The sequence below is a fragment of the Uloborus diversus genome, chromosome 8, assembly GCF_026930045.1.
Source record: "Uloborus diversus isolate 005 chromosome 8, Udiv.v.3.1, whole genome shotgun sequence".
Classification (NCBI taxonomy): domain Eukaryota; kingdom Metazoa; phylum Arthropoda; class Arachnida; order Araneae; family Uloboridae; genus Uloborus; species Uloborus diversus.
Window position 1 is genome coordinate 138,247,082 of NC_072738.1, and position 23,125 is coordinate 138,270,206.

General features: G+C 32.5%; 1 protein-coding gene across 1 annotated transcript in view; it reads left to right on the plus strand.

Annotated features, from left to right (window-relative positions):
• The first annotated feature begins 10,540 nt into the window (after positions 1-10,540).
• Positions 10,541-23,125, plus strand: part of LOC129227377 (SHC-transforming protein 1-like) — a 30,181-nt gene continuing 17,596 nt past the window's right edge. The window contains exons 1-5 of the mRNA XM_054861926.1: positions 10,541-10,708; positions 11,923-11,993; positions 12,088-12,148; positions 17,874-17,993; positions 21,801-21,854. Of these exons, the coding sequence (XP_054717901.1) occupies positions 10,541-10,708; positions 11,923-11,993; positions 12,088-12,148; positions 17,874-17,993; positions 21,801-21,854 (474 nt within the window). The remainder of the gene's footprint in view (positions 10,709-11,922; positions 11,994-12,087; positions 12,149-17,873; positions 17,994-21,800; positions 21,855-23,125) is intronic.

Genomic DNA, 23,125 nt, shown 5'->3' on the forward strand with positions numbered 1-23,125 from the left:
AGGGTTAAAAATACATTTTATTGTCAGGTGAGGAGGTGGGAGGTTTTTTGGCATAGACAGATTGAAATCTTTAATTTGAGAAGGTTTATGGAAAGCATTTTGGCGGGCGCTCTTGTTCAGGGACGTTGCTACTACTCCTCGAAAATAAGCAGCTATGATTGGCTAACGTATTCTACTCCAGTAGGGACTACTTATTGGCAAAATAATCGCTCATTTTGGCGAAAAACTTCTAATTCTACAGGAAATAAATTACATGACGAATTATACAGTTGAGTAATATTGTCGGTTGCCATTTTTTTCTTGCGTAAAGAGAAATACGCTCGGAATCAATATTACAAAAGCTTTGAGGCTTTGTCGTAAGCGAAAGCATTTTAAATGTTTCCTTTTTGATTACCTATTCTTTAAGAAATGCTGATGTGTATGAGAATTTCGTGGGATCCTCATTGCGATGAGGACTTTCCTTGAATTTGTTTATTTCCTTTTTTTGTGGGGGGGGGGGGAATGTACTAGTACTAGTTCTCATGGGTTTTCGAACTAGTATTATAGAGTAGAGTCCCTAGATTTTTAGAGGGCGTAAGGGGTTAAGAGCTATGCATTGGAAAGAAGATCTCTTAATACTCTAATGGAGACTTTTGGGGAATGTTTTTCTTTTTATAATATAGCTTGAGTTCTTGAGTATTAAATGTCACCATTCACAGGGATGCCCACCTAGGGGGAGGATCATGGCATTTTTAGGGGGTGCTTTTAGGGGTTTTTTCATTCGGGGGGGACTCTTGCTCGGGTGTTTTTTGCGATTTTGAGGAGTTGCGCCCTTGCCCATCGGGGATGAGCACCCCTGTCATTCAAATGAAGATTTTCAGGGACTACTGTCCTTAATTTGATGCGTTGCTTGAACAGGACCGTTGACGTTATTTAGGAAGAAATATACGCGGAGAGAGAGAGTTCATGGTACACAGGCTGCTTTAACTAGGTTTTTTAAGGGGCTAGTTTTAAGTGATATGTTTATCCTCATTTTAGAGGGACCCTTTTTACGGAGGGGGGGGGGGACTCCGGCCATAGACGCCCATATGGGTGGCAAGTGAGGGCTCAAGCCCTCCCCCCTTAGAAATCACAGAGGTGTCCCCTAAGGGCAAGGGCGCACCCCTCTCAATATTGCGCTCCTCCCCCCCCCAAATGAGAAAAATACGCCTCCTTATAAATATTTTAATGGCGCAGTCTGCTCCATGAACCCCCCCCCCCCAGGTGAGCACCCTCGGAAATCAGAACTTCCTTGGTTTTAGCACTTTTTAAATGTATTAACATTTCTCTAGCTACTAATGAATAAGTTATTAGAAATGTCAAATGTTTAATAACTCTAATCTGTACAGAAATCGGTTTCCACGGGGAAAATATATCCTGCTACACCATGGAGAAAATATCTGGGCCCGCTCTTCACAAAATGTTGCATATGAGTGCCCATTTTCCGGGATCACAATGATATATCAATATACTCTGGTGTTAAATGGAGTTAGGACATCGCTCATGAGAAAGATTAGGCACTCTTGATACTATTAAACTGTTTCTTCATTCCAAGATTGTAACTTTTGGGGATTAGGAGGTGTCGACGCCCCTCCCCCCCCCCCCCCGTCATAAAAAAATTTTTGGACTAATGTCAACTACAGTGAAACCTCTGAATAGCGGACAGTTAAGGGACCAGAAGTTTTGTCCGTTATTGGGAGGTGTCCGCTATTAGGAGGGATTACTTAATTTTCCTTTTTCAAAATGGGCTGTTGTTCCCTTTGTAGAACACAATCGAAACAATTGCGAAAGGCGTAATACATTTTACGTCAAGTGTAATTAATCTGTTTTTCTTTACTAATAATAAAGCTGAATGTCTCTCGGTCTGGATGTCCAGAGGATGTCTTGATCTCTGTGACGCGCATAGCGCCTATAGACCCCCTCCCCCAACCTCCCACTTTTTTGGTTAATTTATTTATTTTATCTCGAGTATCACTAATGCATGATTGACAATTGGCAATCTGACCTTGAATAGGGGTAAATCTTTTTCATGTCTAAAAATTAAACAACCCAAGGAATCCACGGCGCCATAAAACCGGCTTCTACCGGCGGGTGCCGGTTTGCTCATTTGCATCTTCCGAGAGCCCCAGTTAGAAAAAGCGCCCAGTTTCCTCTTTTTTAACCTTAACTTTTGAATAGTTATTGTGTATAAAATTCATTAAAATCTTAAGAAAACGTACGTTAATTGTTAGACTGACATCAGTTTTCACTCATCTGCTTCAATACTCTTAAAACCAGCTGTAACAAAATTATGACTTTTTCTCTTTTTCATTTTTTGCTGCCCGCAAAATGTCCCATGTCTTTTATTTCTTTTTTTTTTCTGCCCCCCAACTTTTAAGCCCCAATCGCCGCCTCTGCCCATTACCATCGTTTTAATTCCAAGAAACAGTGATAAGAAAATGATGGGGGGGGGGAGGATGAAAAGCTTTGTAAGGCAAGCAGTTACAAAGATATTCTGTGAAAAGAAAAGAAACCGGAAGTGCAACGATCGCAAGGGAATTTTTTTGTGAAATGACTGTCCGTTATTCAGAGTGTCCGCTATTCAGAGTGAATTACATGGAATGGCCTATATTGAGGGACTGGGACTTGCAGAAATGTCCGTTAATTAGAGGTGTCCGTTATTCGGGAGTGTCCGTTAAGGGAGGTTTCACTGTACTATATTTTATCTTAATGAATATTGGCAAGGTCAACACTATTCCGAAACTGTTGACTTTTTTTGTTCAGCAACATTTTTAGTATTTCTTCAGGAGAGAAATCCGACTCCGACTTTGTATGCATATCGCGCGTCAGCATTACGTTAACGTCATATGTTCCTAAGCATGAATCTTGCTTTGTAACCGTGGTTCTGAGCTACGCACAGACAGCACAGCTTATTTGGACGATATAGTTATGAATCCCCTACTGTATATATGCACAATGGGAGAGGGGAGCATGAGTGTCCTCGGCTCCAGGGCTGGATCTGCGCACCTGCAGACCCCGCGGTGCAAGGGGCCCAACGTCCCAAGAAATTGGGGATGAAATTGAAAAAAAAAGTTAATTAAATAAATAAAAAAATACACAAAAACTTAATTACGTCACACACATACTAAGAGCCCTACAGATTTTGGGGCACAAAATTTATAGATCCGGTCCTGCTCAGTTCAAAGTAAAATAAAAAACAGAGCCCCTGATGGTCAAGAAAAAAATTGGGCCTATCAATAGAGGACCACCAGAGCTTGAGTTTTCCTTCAATCGGAGACTACCCTCCTTTAAGACTAAACTGTCCAAATAACGGGCCTGATCCCCCCCCCCCCCCACGACTATATGGCCTATTGTGGCAATTGTCCCTGATAAAAAAAAGTACTTTGTGCTGATTAACTAATACGAATACAACGTCCGCAGCCAGCAGGGTCGGATACAGAAAAATCATTTGGAGGGGGTACGGAAAATTGAATAGCCCCCTCCCCTGCCCCACCTTCGATGTTTCATAATTAAAGTTTTAATGACTTTATTTCTCCTTTATCTAGGAATTTACTTCGAAGTACATGAAAATTTGGCACTAATATACTTTTAATGTGGACCGAAAACATCTTTAATGTTTCAAGCCATTTAAATACTAAACCCAATATAATGTCACCGAGATGCTAGACAATGAGCAGTTTTTACTCAGGAAACATTTGCCATTAAGATTATAACACAAGGGCAAGGTTATTAAATTAACCCATACCTCACTTGAGTTTTTTAAATTAATTTATAAAGAAAATCATAACATATAAGTTTTACTGAAGAATTCAGAAACTATTTTTGTGTGAATTTCAAAACAATTGCTGATTTGTTCTTTAGGCGCGCCTACAAATTAAAAAAGAAAAATTAAAAAAATCAAAATAATTATTGATTCCATCAAAGAAGAATTAGTGGACGAATCGCGATAATACGGTCCCTTGAATTCGAAATTAGTGAGTTAAATATATTCTGCAACTCTGAGCCTCTGACTCCAGTAATACTTCCTTAGCAAGCAAATATGCTGTGTGTGTTTTGTGTTCTTTTTAATTAACTACGTAAAAAATGCAAAAGAAAAGTCAATTAAAATGTAATAAATGAAGTAGTGAAATTAATTCATCCTTTGGGGGGGGGGGGACTCCCAGCCAGTGCAGCGTAGATTAGGGTTGGTGACAAAACCCCTACTGGAACGTTGGTCCAAAAAAAAAAAAAAAAAAAAAAAAAACCTCAAAACCATTTATTCCTAGAAAGAAAAAAAGTGCGATTTTTCCGTTTATGTCATAGTTAGGAACAACTACCTTAGCGCATTACAGAAGTGGGAAAAGCAGATTCTGTATGTCGAATTTGGAGTTTAGGTTAGGGTAGGAAAAAAAAAAAAAAAAAAACGCCAAGAATCTTTTCACGGATTAATTGGTAAAATAAATTTAAGTGATTGATATGCTAATTAATGGACGTATCTCAACTCCACATCAAGGAAAATTGATATTCCGTTGAGATTCTTGAGTCATTAAATACAAAATTAACAAAAAAATTTATTTTCCTTTTTTCTTCCAAATATAAAATATGTATACACAAACCCCAAATAATGAGGAAATTAATAAAATATTTATAAACAAATAAAAATTTTATGTTTTAAATATTTATTTAGCGAGACTAATTTTCGTCGTCATGGTTACAAATCGTCTGCATTCAAGGCTTACCTCAAATAGTTTTTGCATTAAGTTTTTTTTTTTTTTTGTATAAAATCAAGTATTTTTGGGAAAAACATCTAAAAATACTTAATTCTGGTAAGGATAAAGGTATAACATTATACGCTGTAAGTATAATCTTTATGAAAAGTGCACGAGTGCAATTTGGTCATATCTTATCTTTATTACCCCATCCTAATTACTAGTTTTTTTTAATGAAAATGCCTCGTTTTACCTAACCTAGAAAACCACTGGTCATGATATGAGCGTGAATTTGTCCTCTACTCCCATTCTATATATAGAAACAAGAAACTCAACGAGTAGGGTCCTATCGCAATTCGTGACTTCAAGAAACATAATTTGAATTCAAGACGTCAAAATTCAAATGAATGGCAGGGGCTTTTTTTTTTCTTTTTCAAGTTACAACAATTTATACGTTTTCAAGTAAAATTGAAATCAAAGTTTATGTGTGGTCTTTGTATTACTGTGGGGTCTCTTGACCAGAATGTGCTACGCTGCAAATGCTTGAAAAAAAATGACAAGAATCTTGAAAAAGAGATTAAAGAAACAAAATTTTGAAATCTAAGAAATCATGGCTAAAACTATAACAAGTGAAAATGTGTGAGGGCTATCAGCTAAAAACAGATAATTATAAATCATGTATTAATTTGAAAAAGAAATTCATATTTTCTCTAATATGCACACTTGAAGGATCCACGAGCAGTGCATGTCTGAAACAATTTCTTTTACTCATCATTTGTCCTAACATAACTGAACCAACACTTATTAGCAATATTATCAACCAAACTTCAAATGATTAAAATGTTTTTTTTCCACCACACTTCTAAGATTTATATGAAATGGCTAGATGTAGCTGTTAAAAAATACATAGTAGCTAATTCGAGAGGTTGCAGAAAATTTATAACAATCTGGTAGAAAACATTAAATATACAGACACATAGATTTGATACAAGAACTTTATTTATAGCTTCCAAAAATATACGCATGGTAGGTAACAATTCAAATGATCAAATCTTTATTTCTTCATGAATGAAACAGAAATATAACTGTTTAACAAATTGGATTTGATCAAAAGATCCTAATTCAAGGGAAATGGAGCAAGCCTCCAAACAATATGGTAAAAACCTTTTAAAAATTAACCAATTCCTCTTAAAGGAATTGTTATGAGGCATGTTATGTCTTCAGATACTTCCACCCTTTTTTGATGACAAGCAGACAAATTACACAAAATACTTTCAATATTTTGTCCCAATGTCTCGTTAGTTCTACCATTATCCTGCATCACACGTTCTACGTAGGATACCATTAAAAGTGTCTTAACAAGCTTCTAGGCAAATATCTACAAAAAGGAGGATCCAAGCTTTAAATCTTCAAGAATATGCTCCTACTTGAGTCTTCCATTGAGCTTAAAAACTTACTTTCTGAATTTTCATTTAAACTATTTTACAACAATTATGGGTGCTATTAACAAAGATGGGGTAAGAGATATCAAGACATGAAAGAAACAGGTGATCTAAAGAAGCACCAAACATCTCTATATGGAGTAAAATTGGGTAACTTTTTCATCAAGGGTGTGTAAAGAGGTTTCAGAAGGCATAAAAATTACCTAACAAGTACACAGTAAAAATTAATTTAGGTTAACTATGCCAATCACTGTAAATTCAAGAGATCAATGAGCCCTGAGCTGTTATCTTTCGCTAACAGCTCAGTTAGCTAAAGCTAACACAGTTCGCTTTTGCTCCTCAGATGTGTAGACAAAATACTACATAGTACAGTTAACTCTCAATCACAAAGTCCTGAAAAACCGGCCGTAACCTTTGAGTTACGGGAAGCAACCACAGCCTTCTCAAGAGTTAGGGACCCAATGAAATCTATGAAATAAAAAAATATTCGAGTTAGAGTCAACTGCATAACACAAATCAATGAATAATAAAAAGTTAGAACATAAGGAAAAAATTCATGTACACTTGTTATTTGATGATTTTAAAGTTGAATAATTTCCTCCTTGATTACTTATTACAGATTAAAACTCTTGAAATATCACACACATTCATACTTCTGTTGAATCAGTTATTACTCTTCAGGCTCTGACTAAATTGAAAAGCATAAGCAGAGGAAATGACAGCAAATGAAGCCAAATCTCTCTACTATGTGCCATTTAGAGTTTCTGCATCTGCACATGCGAAATACTTCTTGGACTGCGGGGGAAAAACAACTTAATTTAAAACTTAAATGCACCAATATTACCATGCATCATAATCATACTGGAATAATACACAATGCATTGTTTTTTCTACTTTTTCAAATAACAAATTGCAGTTGGTTCTCTATTTAATGACATTCTATTTAATGACTTTTCATAGTCCCAGATACTCCACTGCAGTTTTAGAAGCATTCTATTTAAGTACGATTTTTTTGTGGTCCTCCTGAAAGTCGTTAAATAGAGTCAACTGTATTGTATTTCTCATCTATTTCTAATTAAATCATTTATTTAATAGTTTTAATAGGTTAACAAGCTGTTTTTAATAGCTTACTCTGTTTAACTTTTTCGAACACAAATCAATAAACAATCAAAAGTTAGAACACATGGGAAAAAGTTCATGTAGGCTTGTGTCATTTGTCAACTTTTAAAGTCTAAAGTTGTATGATTTTCTACTTGATTACCTCTACAGATGAAAACCCTTGAAACATTGTACAGATCCATACTTCTGTTGATTCAGTTGTTACTTTTCAGGCTCAGGCTAAACTGAAAAGTACAAGCAGAGGAAATGACTGACAGTAAATGAAGCCAAATCTCTCTACCATGTACCATTCAGTAAGGAATTCAGTTTCTGAAGCTGCACACCCAAAATACTTCTTTAACTGTGGGGGGAAAAAAACAACTTAATTTAAATCTTAAATGCAACAATATTACAATGCATCACAATGGAATAGTACGCAATGCATGAGTTTTCCCTGTTTTCATAAACAAATTATTATATTTCTGTTGTCTATTACACCAGGTTTCTACTTACTCAGATGAACAGTATAGAATAGCATCCAAAAGGAGAACAATTATAATAAATTAATATGATTTTCTGCCTTCTGTGCATAGAAAAAAATCAAGAATACCAAATATCAAGCGGGGAAACACTTTGCACACAATGCATTTTAACCTGGAGTGCTCGCAGACAAATAAGATAAACACACCAGTTGTGATCAGTGCTTCAATAGAGGCCACTTCAAGGTTAATACTTTAGAAAATAGGATTCCAGGTCTCCCAATGGATTCAAAAGTGCATCAAACATCATTTACACCTCAATACGAAATATTAAATACATTGTAACATTTTACCGGCATCAAATCATATTATCTACATGCAAGGCGGAGCGAAACAATTTTGTAATAGATTAACTAGGTGCATCAATTTTTAAATACATATTTGATTCTTTAATAATTGAAGTTTTCAATACTGTTTTTTTGGGCACTCATCTAGTTCTTTTGTGAAACATAAAATAAATTTAATTATCTAAATTTGCCTTACCAAATTATCCTTGGGTACTTTCCGTTTGTTCATGCGAGTGAAACCATTGCAGTCGCCTAACGTCACAGTTGCCATAAACTCCAGGTCAAAATCACCAACGATTTAGCTGTTATTTACATCCACTCGACAAAATGCTGTCCATCTTAAGATAAAAGTAACCTCACAAAAACGGGACCAGTAATGCATTGCCATGAAAAGAAAAAAGAAGCCAGGAATATAATACCAACATTACAGTGCAACAAGAATAACACAGTAAAAGAGCTATAAAAACATTATTGAAAAGATATTACATGAAGCAATTAGCATTAAGTATAAAATAATAACCCATAGCTATTTTAATTGCTTGTTGAGCTGTAGGAGCTCTTAGTATAAAAAATGGCAGTTAATGCAATAAATGTATCATCAAACAGAAAGCTGCATTTATGTTGATTAAAAATACACCAAACCGAGGTCCCAAAAACAACAGAAATCTTCTTTGGTGACTAAATACGGTTCATAAAACCAATCATCGGCAAACTTAGGCTCATTAATGAATTCCGACACATTTTGAGCAATGTAGTCATTTATTACCTTATAAAACAGCTAATATATGCAACGTAGTATTAATTTTTTTAAAGAGGAAGCAACTTGTAAGAAAATTAGATTAAATTTCTTACATGTCAGTTCGGTGTACTGGTCAACACACAAAACTTATACTCACTTGGATTTCCTTTCATTTTTATCTTCTTTCCTGTTTTTGGCACTCTCGCCCGCCAAAAACATTGGTGTATTTTAATTTGTTCAAATGAAGAAAACTTCGCCCCTACTTCAAAAATCATTTCTCCATAATTACAATAATTAGATCATTAAAATACTATCCACATGGGAAAGAATGCTGAGAAAAAGCACGAGGCGCAGCAGTTGCTGCCAAAAAACAACGCGAACGTGATCGCCAAATATCGAGGACCTCTGAAACCACGCCAAGTTACTTCAAAGGTTGCTAGAAAAATCGAGGAGTAGCAGACACTTCCATCTTTATACGCTTAACGAATCATAACCGTGAAAATGTCAACATCTGACTGACAATTTGCGTAGACACGTAAATAGAAATTTAAATTGTGTTTTTAGTAATAAAGTAAATGCTTCTAAACAAAAGCATAAGGTATTTATTAATGAATGCATGTTCAAATAATGTTTTCTTAGCTAGGGTCAATTATATGTTTTAGAATAAAATGTCTAGACTCCGTAGTTTATGAGTTCTGGTATTGTAGTTTTCTAATATGTTCGTAGACCTGTCATTATTTTTAAAGTCTTAAAGACTCGTATTCAAATTCATATTTGTTTGCATGAATCTCTTACTGCCAAAAATTAAAAAGTAGTTTTATTATAGTTTACTAATTGTGTGTGTGGGGGGGGGGGATTAAATGAAGGTTCTAGAGGAACTGAATTTTTACGATTCATTTTTACTGAAGCCTAACAATCTAACCGTTTGTCAATTTCAATGCTAGATTTTGCTTAACCGGATAACGATTACTCTGAGGCAATAATTATAAAAATTTTATTCGCTGAATAGAGCAGGCGTTTTTTTTTCTCCTTTTCCAAGTTTTGTTTGGTTGTAGTTAATCATCTGAACGATTTGTTTTTTTACAAGTAAACTTTCTCCATTATGATATTATGCATTGCAATTCCTTTCGTATAAAATTTTCCATTTTTTTTTGTTGTGATCCTGTAATAATCTTATTTTCAAGAAAACTCATAAAAGTGACTGTTTTTTTAATTCAAGAAAATTATGTAAATAAATGTTTGTTCAACATGCACATTTATTTTTAATTTTTTTTTTTTTCAACTTGTCTTTGTAAGCTCTAGCCCAGATCAGGAGACGAAAGCCTGTGATTTTAACAGCAGTGAACGGAAGGAATTAATTCTGAAATTGTATACAAAAAGGACAGCATAACTTTCTCTGGAATTAAAATGTACAAGGAAACATTTCGAGAAAAATAGTTAAAATATTTTAACCATCATATCACCAACCACTTTAAGTAATTTTTCTATTTTCCCCAAGGTAGAAAGTAAACCAAGTAACGTACATTTAACAGCAAAGTACCTAAGTACTAATTTGTAAAATTTTATTGAATTCATAGAGCTATACTGCTTTACTTTTACAAAATACTGTTCGATTTTATTTTTATTTGTGTAATTTTAATTTAATGTTATAAACAGGCAATCTTACTTTGCTTTTAGCTTGGAATATTTGATACTCCATAAAATGGCACTGATGTATGTTCTGTGAAGTATGCCCAAAGTTCGTATCCAGTGGTCTTCAAATGCTCAACCTCTCCTGGGAGAAGCAGGGATGCCTAGCGAATGGTCGAAAAATGGGAGCCTAATAAATAAGCCTCCTAGAGGCTGGCTTCATCCGGATTCCCAGGTTGCCGATGGTGGAGTCAAGTACAGTGTCCGAGTAAGATATACATCCCATTTCATTCTTATCCATTTCTTTTAATAGCTAGATTTATGTTCTGAATTCAAGATATTTTTGTTCAACTGAGAACATATTTAAATATTGTCATGGTAAACATTTTCCAATACTACGTTTGCTTATTCCAACTGCTTTCCGAAAAATATTGTTTTGGAAATGTACCAATACCATATTTTGCGAAATACCGAATATTTGGCTTAAATTATTAAAACTCTAATACAGTAAAACCTGCAAAGGTGACCACCTGTCTAAGTTGACTGCTTTTTTCAGGCTCTTATCATATAAATCAACCTTTGTAAGTTGACCACCTGTTTAAGTTGACTTCTAAAGTAGTGCACCGCAGGTGGTCAACTTACACAGGTTTCACTGTATTTGTATTTTTATTTAATGCAAGTTAAGAATAGTTGAGTTTTTTAAACTGCTGTTCCATTTTAAATCTTAAATTTATCTAAACATTAAAAGTACAACAATTAAATTAAAATAAATAAAAAATAAAACAAATATTTCCAAAAGCAAATTAATATAATCAACAACTAATTGGGTTTATGTTTATCTGAAATTTTGCTAAAATTGATAATTAGATTCTTTCTTAATGTATGATTTAATAGCTGATAATCATAGTAACATGCCATCAATCCAAACCCCCCTGAACCCTCTAAATAATGGGCCTAATTGAAGGCTATTTAAATGGTTCCTTCCATGTTTGTGTTCCTATATTTGATAGTATTTATCACTAAGATTATAACCGATGTTGTTTGCATCATGCAGTTCAACGTGCCCCACACATGGGGCACATTGGTCCACTTTACAAGGTTCCATTAGAAAATTAATGTAAAAAAAGTTTTTCACTTCAACATTTTCAAAAAATGTTTAGTGAAACTTATTGGAAAAAATCGAACTGCTTATGAAATTTTTTGATGGGAAAAAAATGAAAAGTAAAAAGTAGACCAACGTGCCCCACCTCCCCCTATGTGACATACATACAAGTTTATGACACTCAATTGAATGCACTATTTGGGATTACAAAAGGTGTTCATTATATCAAATGGCATTTTTTCAATAAAAGTCTTTTTGGGACTGGCTGTTCACAAAATTGTCAGTGTTCGTAAATTAACGATATGTAAAATTAAGCATCAACTGTTCACATAAATAAGTAAAAGTACACACACAAATAATGTATCTTTGTCTTTTCTCAGTATATTGGGTGCTTGGAAGTGAATACATCTATGAAAAGTCTTGATTTTGATCTTAGATCTCAAGTTGCAAAGTAAGATTTCTGTATATGCAAACAATTTGCGTTAAGCATAATGTAATAAAAACGTCAATCTATAATATTACTATTTGATGTTATTCTTTTCTAGGGAATGTATTAATAAAGTTTGTGAAACTGCAGGCTTGAAAACCATTGACAAGAAAAGAAAAGTAAGTTATTGTTTTCTTTGTGTTTCAACCAATGTTGCTCTATCTTTAATTTCTTCTCTTGGACCACATACATATGACAATTACTACTGCACACAGGCTGTAACAGATAAATTAATGACAAGGCTTTTTATAATATCTTGCTATGTTTATCTGACAAACAGTCCTCATCTGGTCCATAACTTATTGCAATGGCTTGCTAAAGGGTAAAAGTAGTTTAAAAAAGTGTATCTGTGCAAACTGGTTTTATGACTTCACAAAAGATCAGGCAGGACACAAGTTGAGTACTTGCTGCTTTAAACTCTTGCTTTGCTTTCTGTTTCTTTTTTCTGGAAACAGATAAAAAATAGGATTTTGTGTCTTGATTGACTTGTAAGAGATAATGTTACAGAAAATTTCACAACTAACATTCAAGTAAGATGCATGCAGGAAAAACAGCATTGACAAATGGCTGAGTAATGCTTTAGTGTATGCTGTTATAAATAGTTTGCTTACTGAAAAAAAAAAAAAAAGGTTAAAGCAATAAAATTGTTAAATAATGTTCTGAAGATTAAGCTAAAAAATTTTAAAACCGTCAAAAATTGGAATTTCATGTAAGAAGATTAAATTTAAATTTTATTTAAAAAGAATGTTCTAAATGAATGGAATTTTTTACCATTTTTAAAATCATGTGAAAGTTCATGTTGAACTTAGTGGATATTATTAACGTTAAGTACTTATCTTAATTAGGACCTGTCATTTCATTGATTTGGAGAGAAGTAATTGCAACTCTCCCCTTTTACAAAGCAATCCCAATAATTTGTTTATTTTTATTGTTTCTCTGAAATTTTGTAAAAAATCCTACACTATTTTTCTGGTGCTAATTGATTTCTTTAAATGCTGTGTGATGAAAGTTGATCTATTTATTTGTATCACATTACTACCAACTCTCCTGATTTGTTCGGGAGATTCCAGAATGGACAACAACGGCATTTCGTAAATTTTCTAAATTTTTATGCCAACTTATCAAAAATGATTTCTTGAATCCGAAAATCCAATTCTTTTTCCACACAAGAAATTCATTAACTACTTATTAAGCATTGTAATTGCCCTAGGAGCAGCGCGAGAAGAAACGACCCCTGATTGGCCTGACGTCATTTGTGCCAAAGTGCACCACGCCCCTTTCCCCTCGCAATACGTTTTTCAATGAAAGTTGAACGCTGATGCTCCTCTACATTTCTTTATTTTGTAACATTGTACATTATAAAATGTACATTTAATATTTTGAATACATTTTCGATTTTCATAGATTATTGTGCAAGGGAACAAGGACTTGAGAATTCTGATATCTATAATTTGCAGAAAATAAAACGTTACAAACCAGCATTTCTTTTTCATCAGAAATCAAAGATGTATATGGAAGCTCAAAGGTGTGATTTTTTGGTTTATTTTTAAGTTAGCTCTTATTAAGTCGGGATAATTACTATAAATGAGAAAATAGAGACGGATGGTGTGTAGAGTTAATAAGTTCGTGGTTTGACTGTCGTCGATGGATGATTTGCAGCAGCCACGCAATTTTAAACTTTCCTTTCAATTCAAATACAATGTTTGGCAAAATCCCTTTCAATATTGCTGCTAACCCAGGAAAAATTTGCATGCAAATTAAGGAACACAAAGCACGTTATTTTAATGCCAAAAACATATATGCGAAAAAAAACAGAAAATAATTAATAGAAAAAGTACATTAGAATATCTGAGTGTTGTTTAATGCAAAATGTGATACATCAATCAGTTCTAATTCAATTTCTTTTTAAAATATTCAACTTCTTCAAAAGAAAGCTACAGATTGTGGACAAACATGTAAGAACAAAAATAAGTACAATACTGTTATTTTTAAAACGTTTTTATAAAAATATGCATTATGATAAATAGTAAATATCTATATTTCCAAGCTTACAAAAAATTAAAAATTTTTTTTTTTTGATTCTAATTTACCCTAAGAGCATGTGTTGGAAATATCAATTTTAAAATAATACTACTACTACTAATAATAATTTTAAATAAAAACTAAAATTGAATGAAAATATAACTTTAAGCTTGAGTAATTTTAAGATATTATAATTTTCTTTAAAACATTTTTTTGCACATTGTTTTTGGTTCTTAAAATTAATGCCAAAAAAAAAAAAAAAGACTCAAATTAATATTTATAAAAATAAAAGAAAAGGGCCTATAAAAAGTTATTGTTGAGGTTGTGAGTACTTTGAAAAATAAGTAACCGTAATGGAACATAGGATATATAAATTATAAAAATATTTTTTCATAGTAATCAATGTTTAAGAAAAACTAAGCTTGGAAAAGTCTTTTTTTCTTCTTTTTGTTACTTAAAAGAGAGATAGTTCTTTCTTATTTTTGAGCATTAAAAAAAAAAAAAAAGGTAAATCACTTTTTAAAAATTACTTGCATGAATATGCTTTCAAAGCAAGATCAATTCCTTGACTATAATGAATCACAGAAATATATAGGATTCAAGGATATATTAAGATCAATTCTTTGATTCATGTCTCATGTTTATGTGATGCCTTCTGTTCATCTAAAACAAATGTCTCAAGTGATCATTGACCACCTGCAGATTTGCGATCTCTTAAAATTCCTGGAAAGTAATTCTCCTTTAATCTGTACATTCTTCACTTCCCTAGTGTAAATTGGAAGAATTCTCAAAAATTTGAACAATAGTGCAAGCAAGCGCAGGGAAAGAATGGAACAGTTCCTTCTGTAGATACAGTAGATTTTTTTTTTGAAGTTAAGATGTGGTTTGGAAACTGATAACATTTAGCCATGTAATGATCACAAAAAAACATATTTTCGACAGAAAAATGAATACAAAAATTACCTAAATAAATACCCGAACTAAGCACAGAAATACTCAAAGCATGCTACGTAAAGCAAATGTACATCGAAGAAAGAGGTTTAGCAACTGCGAAGAGAGGCACATCTCACGTCACTTCTCAGAGTCATGTTACCCCCCATTTCAGTGGAAAATGAAACTAATCTATTTTTAGTTGTAAATAACTTTTAAAATATTGCTCTGAAATGAGATAAAAAAAGTTTTCTGTTTTTAGGTCATTCTGCTTGTAATAAAATTAAAAACAAAGAATGCTGTTGTTGTCCTTTTGTCTTTTTTTAGGGAAATTGTGGAGTACTTGTAGCATATTGTAGCGTAAGTATATGAACAAAGCGCAAAAATTGTCTTAGGGTAAAAAAAAGCTGGAAAACTAGTTAAAATTCAGCATTTTCTAAAGAAAAGTATAAAAGACAACAAAACCCAAAAATGATGAAGTTCCATATTTTTTAGTTCCCATGATTACCAACAGTTAAGGCAAAGTTACTTCTTGAGTGATAAAATCCATTGTTCGTTTTTAATTACTAAATTTTTTTTTTTACATTTTACTTTATTGTATTTCATTTTGTTATGCAAAACTACCGTAGAACCTAGAGTAGTTTAAATCCTTTTTTACTAAATTCCAGCTTAATCAAGACATTTCTTTGAATTTTATGTTGCCTGTTTTTCTATTTCTGTGTACAGAGTAACAAATATTAAACTTTTTCGTAAAATAATGGAAATACTGTACATCCTATTCTGTTTTTTGTCCGATCGTTTGAAAAACCTGTTAATTTCAAAAAAATATACTTTGTTTATGCGAGATTTGTAACGTGTTGGTTTGCAGAAAATAATTCACATGAAAGCCTTTTAGCTAGAGTAGTTTCCTCTGTACAATCTACAAATATTGAGAAAATCAGACACAGTCAAGATAATTAGAGTTATTTATTGACCAGTTAAAGAAAAAAGTTAAATATATTTATTAAAAATCTTTCAAGTATTTTTTAATGCCTTTAAGAATTAAGAATACTATTGAAGTTAAAAATTCATTTTTTATGTCCATTGTCTGTGGTGAAGAACAAATAAAAAAGAAGTTTAAATTGTGAAAGTATTTAAATTAATTAATTTTTTAAAAACTTGTCAGAAAATTAAAAAAAAAAAAACCCAAAAGTGGGTTAAATAGTGGTTTTATTTTTTTTTCAAAAAAAAAAAAAAAAAACCCATCTGGTCCAACCCAATTGGGTCCAATCCGGCCAACCCTGTTAACCTGAGTTCCCTAATGAAGTAAATACCATCCATGGGTACCCATGGGGGGGGGGGATTCCTTGGAAATTAGAACTTCCTTGCTTTTAGTACTTTTTTCTTTGCAAAATTGTAAACTCCTGCTATTCTCCAGCCATTAATGAATAAGTAATTGAAAGTTTCAAATTTTAATCTGTACTGAAATCGGTTTTCATGGAGAAAATATCCTGCTATACCATGGGGAAAATATCTAAGCAGAATAATAAAATTTTGCATATGGGCGCCCATGATACCATCCAAAATTTTGCCAACTATACAAAATTCCCTAAAACAGGGATTTTTAATTGATGAGAAATTCAGGGAAAAATCCCAATCGTTAAATGATCATGTGATCATAAAAACAAAACATTTTCATACATGAGTATGAAAATTTGAGTACACATCCTATCATTTTTTTAATATTTAAATTTCCTTTTCCTTTATTTTAAAATTTTTTATTTCCTCCAAAAATCATAATGAAGTTTTCCTGATTTTTTTCACGAACTTTCTTAATTTTACCTGCTGCAAAGAAGATTTACTATCACTTTTAAGAGAAAACAAGCTTATGCTTCTTTTAACTCATTTTAAGCCTAAATGCTGTATATATATATATATATATATATATATATATATATATATATATATATATATATATATATATATATATATATATATATATATATATATATATATATATATATATATTTTTTTTTTTTAATTTGGAAAAAGTAAAATGAATAAAAGTAAAGTATAGTAAGCTGAATATCTGAATTTTTGACTCTGCTGGATTTTAAAACTCAGTCCAGTCCTATACAGGCTCACTTAAAAAGCCCCTACTTATGTTCTAAAAGTCCTTTTTTGCAGTCAAATTCTTGCTGTGAAATTTATTCATGCAAAGTCTCCATAATGGTCGTATTTTAATGTTTGCAGTATAGTATAGTCCGACCACGAACAAATGACTCTTGTCAATCATTTCTGTAAACAAGTCCATTCCTTAAAATATATAGAGAAGGAAGAAAGGACGCATGCCATATTTCGAAGTGAAGCGAGATTATGAGTTGGAGATATGAAAGAAAAATGTACTCATAGTATATGTTTTCATTATGTGATTATTTAGAACTGAAATATTTAGGTTACAGCAATAACTGCATTGAGTTGGCAAGAACGTAAAAAGGACAAGCTTTGTATTCTTTGTTGCAATCCTACTCTCGCCAGTTTTCAATTCAAATTAATTACAGGAGGCGTTTTCTGTGACCAATGACTGCTGAAAGAGGTTAAATCAAGACCCACCCACTTACGTGGGATGTTACCTGTCCAATGAGACTTCTGCCTAGACTGTATAAAATTGAAATGTTTAACCTCTTTGCTGAATTTCTGAAATTTCAAGGTGACATATTCAAGCTCCAGAGCCAATAATGCACTTGTCAATTCCGTTCTTCAACTTTCATCTCTGTATTGCCCCTTCACGAAAATGGATACTTCTGAAACAACGCAGGGCCAAAAGCCAACTCTTCGCAGTCAGACTTCACCTATCTTTTCTTTGTAGTGTTAGCATTAGAAAGGTAATATTTACTATTTTTTTCATTTTAGGTTGATAAGCGTGTGTTGCGAATGCTGGCAGAAAAGCCGAATATGGATTATGCTGGTTCAAATGTTAATCTAATAATTACCAGCTCATATATGATGCTTTCAGTTATGGAGTCTGGAGAGGTATAGTATTATCTACTGATAATCTTGGTTCAAAATTAGCAGTTTTTTAAGCTTAGTTTTTGCTTTTACTTATGGTACATTATTTTCATTATCTTTCATTACTTTTCACATGGTCACGGCACCAGATTCTAGCATGGTTTGCATTTTTAACGGGCCCTGTCTGCTGCTTAAACCATCTCTTTAATAAAAAAAAAAGAACAGTTATTTAGGACAAGTTAATAGTTTGTGCAAAACAGTTAATACCAAAGTTTTGTATATAAGTGTTTTAAGTTTTGCTTTTTTTATGAAAACACTAGCATTCCCGTGCCCGGCATTGCTCGGGTATTGGAATTAGTAGGGGATAACAGTGCTTGGTGCACCTTTACGAAAATCCCCTATAATAATTACTTATTACCTATAATTTTTTCTAATTGTGGGATGGTCCCGGGGCTCCTGGACTCCTTATATATATATATATATATATATATATATATATATATATATATATATATGCCCTTGTCCTTAACCGATCCTGAACTGTCATTAACTATAGCTTTTAAAGTATTGATTTTCTTTGCAAAAGCAGGCCATCCACATTTTATCATTATACCTATATTTAAGCAAAAACTTCCTTTGTATACAACATTTTTTTTTCTGGTGCTAAAATTATTAAGCTGATGAACTCACCCTGGAGTAAGTTACATAAAATTTTCCGTGTGAAAAACAGTCTTCTCCTAAATCGATCACTGCTACTTTTAATGTATGACCTTGTGTTGGTTATTGCAAAACAAATTTTTACAGGAAACTGCACCCTTCTAAATTCAAAAGGATAGTCGGTACGAGATGATGTTCTTAAAAACTTCGTTTCCAGTGGTAAAAAAATGAAAGCAAAAGACAGCAACATAATTATTTGACTTGAGAGAAGCCTCGAAGAATTACGTGAGAAATAAAAACAATATCAAATTTAAAATTCGCTATCTACAAAAAGTTGAGATGAAGTACTGAATAATGATTTGAATGGATGAAAGCCGTCGAAAATAAGGGATTTAAATTTCAATTACAGGTTTTAGTTTCACAGAAATTAAGGGGTTTTAATTAATTTCTCCCGAACAAATTAATATTTCAAAAAATCCTTTCTTAGTGGATACTTTCGTAATCATGTGGACATACTTGCCAAATTTCAAGTCTGAGGTTTCAGCAGTATTGGCTGTGCGTTGATATATGTATATATGTATATATATTATCTCAGGACATTGATTTTTATGTATTAAGATTAGTGTCATTCGCATTAAAGAATTCAAACAGTAAAGAGTAAAACTTTTTGCTTTTGCTTTAACATATTTTCTTGTGTCGAAAACATCTCATTTTGTGTTTAATTTTCCGCATTAAATTGTTTACTCCGTTGTTTTTCAAGTTAGTACATTTTTGGTGGAAGTCCATTGTGTGACACAGACTTTAAGTCTGGTGCCACTCCACGGTTGAGTTGAGAGATTCAGTGAAAATAAGAGCAAAATAGTATGACATTATGGTTAAGGTTTTTTTTGAATCATGAAATGAGTAAGGGAAGAATAAATGAAGGAATAATCTTCCCTTACTCTTAATCTTCTCTCTTAATCTTCCCTAATAAAAGGGAAGATTAAAGTTCATTACAGAACTTGAAACTTTTAATGTAAAAAAGTAGAGCTGAATTTTTTGATGAATTTTAACATAACTAAGGTTATAAGATTATTTATGTAGAAGTTGTTCAATGAAATTAAAAAAGGATCTAGGAACTCATAGTTATCAATCACAAAGACAATAGAAATACTTTTAAACCCTTAAGATTCAGTTTTAAATCCTAAAGATTAAGTTTAAAGTTTTAAAACCATTATGTCACCTTTTTATGTACGTTAGGTTGATCATTGTTTTGTATTCCTTGATTATTAGTAAACTTTTGGCTCTTTGGCATGTATACTGCTTCATCATAAGTGTTTTTCTCATCATTCAAATCTGAAGCTAATCTCTTTTAATCCTTTTGTATTCTGTTCTTTGAACATTTTCCTTTATCTGAATTTTTAAGGCTGCACTTTTTCTTTAAATTTGTAGCTTGGAATCATGGCTATTCTCCTAACCTTATATTATTGATTCTATTTATAAAGGTAAAATTGAGTTGTCTCATGCTGGTATTTTTTCTGTTTCTGAGTATGCTTACACTTTGGACTTGAAGTCATTGTTTTGGTTTCTCCACTGAAAGAATTATTAAAGGTTCTTTTTTAGCGACATTGATTTTCAAGTAGCCTATTAAGTTTAGAAAACCTGTTTTTTAGCTAACAATTTTTGCAGTACTCCACTTTTTAACTACTTCTGCTAACAATTTTTAGTATTGTGTTTTTTCCTCCGTTTTATGTCTCTGAACTTGGTCCTTTATTCTCATTGGTTAACACCAATTCTGAGTTTTACTGCCCCATATCATGTGCTTTCAATGGTAGACTTGTAGATGAAAGCAGTATACAAAATTTAAGCACTGTTAAGTCAAAATTCGTAATTATGTTCAAATCAGTTACAAAAGTACCAATTTGGAACTATAACATGTAGTTTTTGTTTTAATGAAACTGAAATTAATCAGTGAAGAAAACTATGAAACTGTTTCTGACAAATTAAAGTGTTCACTATCAAGAAAAGATTGAAATCAGCTGATTCCCTGTGTTTCCAAAGTTATAAGTTTGCATAAATTTCGAAGTAGCTTTTTAGATATTTCATTTATGACACAAAACCAACTTTCGTGAATCATGGTATTAAGAAAGTTAACTGATTTATGGAAACACGATCCTGCCAAGTTTTCAAAAATCCTTGCTTCTCATCTGTTCCAATGTGTTCATTAAAAGGCAAATATTCCACCAAATAAATAAATTTGACTGCAAAAGAAAAAAAAAGTATTATAAGTGTCATTAAAAATAATTAATTTAAAAAAATTGCAATGAATAATTATAAAGATTCTTCAAAATGTTAAACAGTTTGCCATCTCCATCATTTTTTGCCTATATAGGCAAAAGACCTTATTACCGTTGCGCAGCCTCATGCTGCATCTTAGCATTTAAGTTGAACAAAATGGCTCAACCAAATTCTGAAGTAATTGCTGTTTAAATTTAAAAAATTTTCTTAAAACTTGAATTTGTTGATGATCAAAATCAGGAATTTTTTTGAGCTATTATATACTTTAAAATGGTTAAATGGTGAAGAGGTAGTTTTGGAAAAAGTTTACCTTTGCTATAATAGCACTGTAATTACGTTGAGTTTTTTATGTCAAACTTTTGAAGACTAATGTTTAAAAATCCATAATAATGTTATGAATAATAATAATGTCAATAGTCATGGCCTCCACATGGGGGATGCTAGGGGTACCCCAGCAATAAGGTCTAGGGACAGAAGGGACCTGAAGCCGCATTAAAATTCCTGTTATAACCCTATTTTTCTTTAAATGTCGGGGTCATGCTTAAAGTTCATTACAGAACTTAAAAAACTTTTAATGTCAAATAATAGAGCTAAATTTTTTGATGAATTTTAACGTAACCAAGGTTATAAGATTATTTTTGTAGGAGTTGTTCAATGAAATTAAAAAAGACCAAGGAACGCATAGATATCAGTCGCACAGATTAACAGACAATTACCAAGGGCAAAGTGAGATCATTAAGCATTCTTGACTGCTCTACAAAAAGTTTTATGCCCTAAAAAGGTTACAGCATTGACTTTTTGAAGCAGAAAATGTTTTTTCCCATAAATTGAGAATTTGTTTTGTAAGTACTCTTTGCTTGTTAATTACATTAAATGTGTAAAATTTTGCTTTTATAGGTTATATCAAATCATGAGATGCCAAACGTATCATTTGCTTCAGGTGGAGATGCTGTATGTTATATTTCAATCTATTAATATATCCTTCAAACTGTTGTGCTTGTGCAGTAAGAGTTTTAATTATTACGGCGGTATTACATGCAATATGCCTACAGCCATGACCTCCCTACGTGCAATATATTGCATGTAGTTTTAATTATGCTCTGAAGTAGCATTTCTTGTATGTTTTTATTTGGTACTTCCTTCTATCAGTATTTTTTCATTTCAAACATTAAATGTAAAACTAAAATGAATGTCTTTCCTTAAACAAGATTAGATTAAGTAATCAAAAGCATAATTTTTGGCTTAGACAGATTTCTGAATTAATAAATGAAAAAGTAAATGAAATTTTGAATTTTGAGTTCGTAAAATGCATAGTTGGATCAAAATGCAGCACTGGCAGGTTGAATGATGAAAATACAATATGTAAAATCTAACTCTATAACCAGAACAGACATCTTTCCGCTGATTTTACTGGTGTAAAAAGTTGCGTCTTTATCTTTATTTACTCACTAGCTGTTCCTGCACGGCGTTGCTCATGCTAAGAATTTAAAGGAAGCCCCTTTAACAAAAAAATCCATGCCCCCTCCCCTCCGCAGACCTTTCTGATGTGAAATAATTGTTCTTCAACTAAAATGCGTACACACCTTTTCAAAAAACCTACTAGTCTCTTTGGAATATAAAACTATTCACCAAAACACATAAAAAGATAGTCGCTTGTGGCGACCAGCTTGTCGCCTTTCTATTCAAGTAGTCCCAAAGGAGAGGGGGGGGGGACATTAATCACTCGTTGAAGTTCTGTAAATACAGGCCTATCTATGTCTTACTAACCATCTACGTTCATCAAAATCTTTATCCATTGATTTATCTATACGATCTGCTCATATTTAATAAATAAATAAATAAATAATAATAATGAACTCTCTGTTCTCCATAGTGTGCTGAAGGAAAAAAGAAATCACTGCTTTTATTGACTCAAATGCACACTGATATGTAACATTAAATGACGAAAAAAAAACAGTAAAAACTTCAGGGGGGGGGGAATGAATAAAATTCCTAAATGGAAATAAAAAAAAAGCAAAAGCATGTGCTGCAGTTGGATCACGTGCCCATGACTTCATTTCCATGACGTAATGACCATCCTAAAATGAAGATTGACATAACTTCGGCTATATGCTTGCAAGTCGTGCCGTGCTCTGCATTAAAAAAAATTGTAAAACAATAACTATTGCATATTTTTGAAATTTTTTTTTTCTGAAGAAGGTGAAATGGCTTTACTATTACAT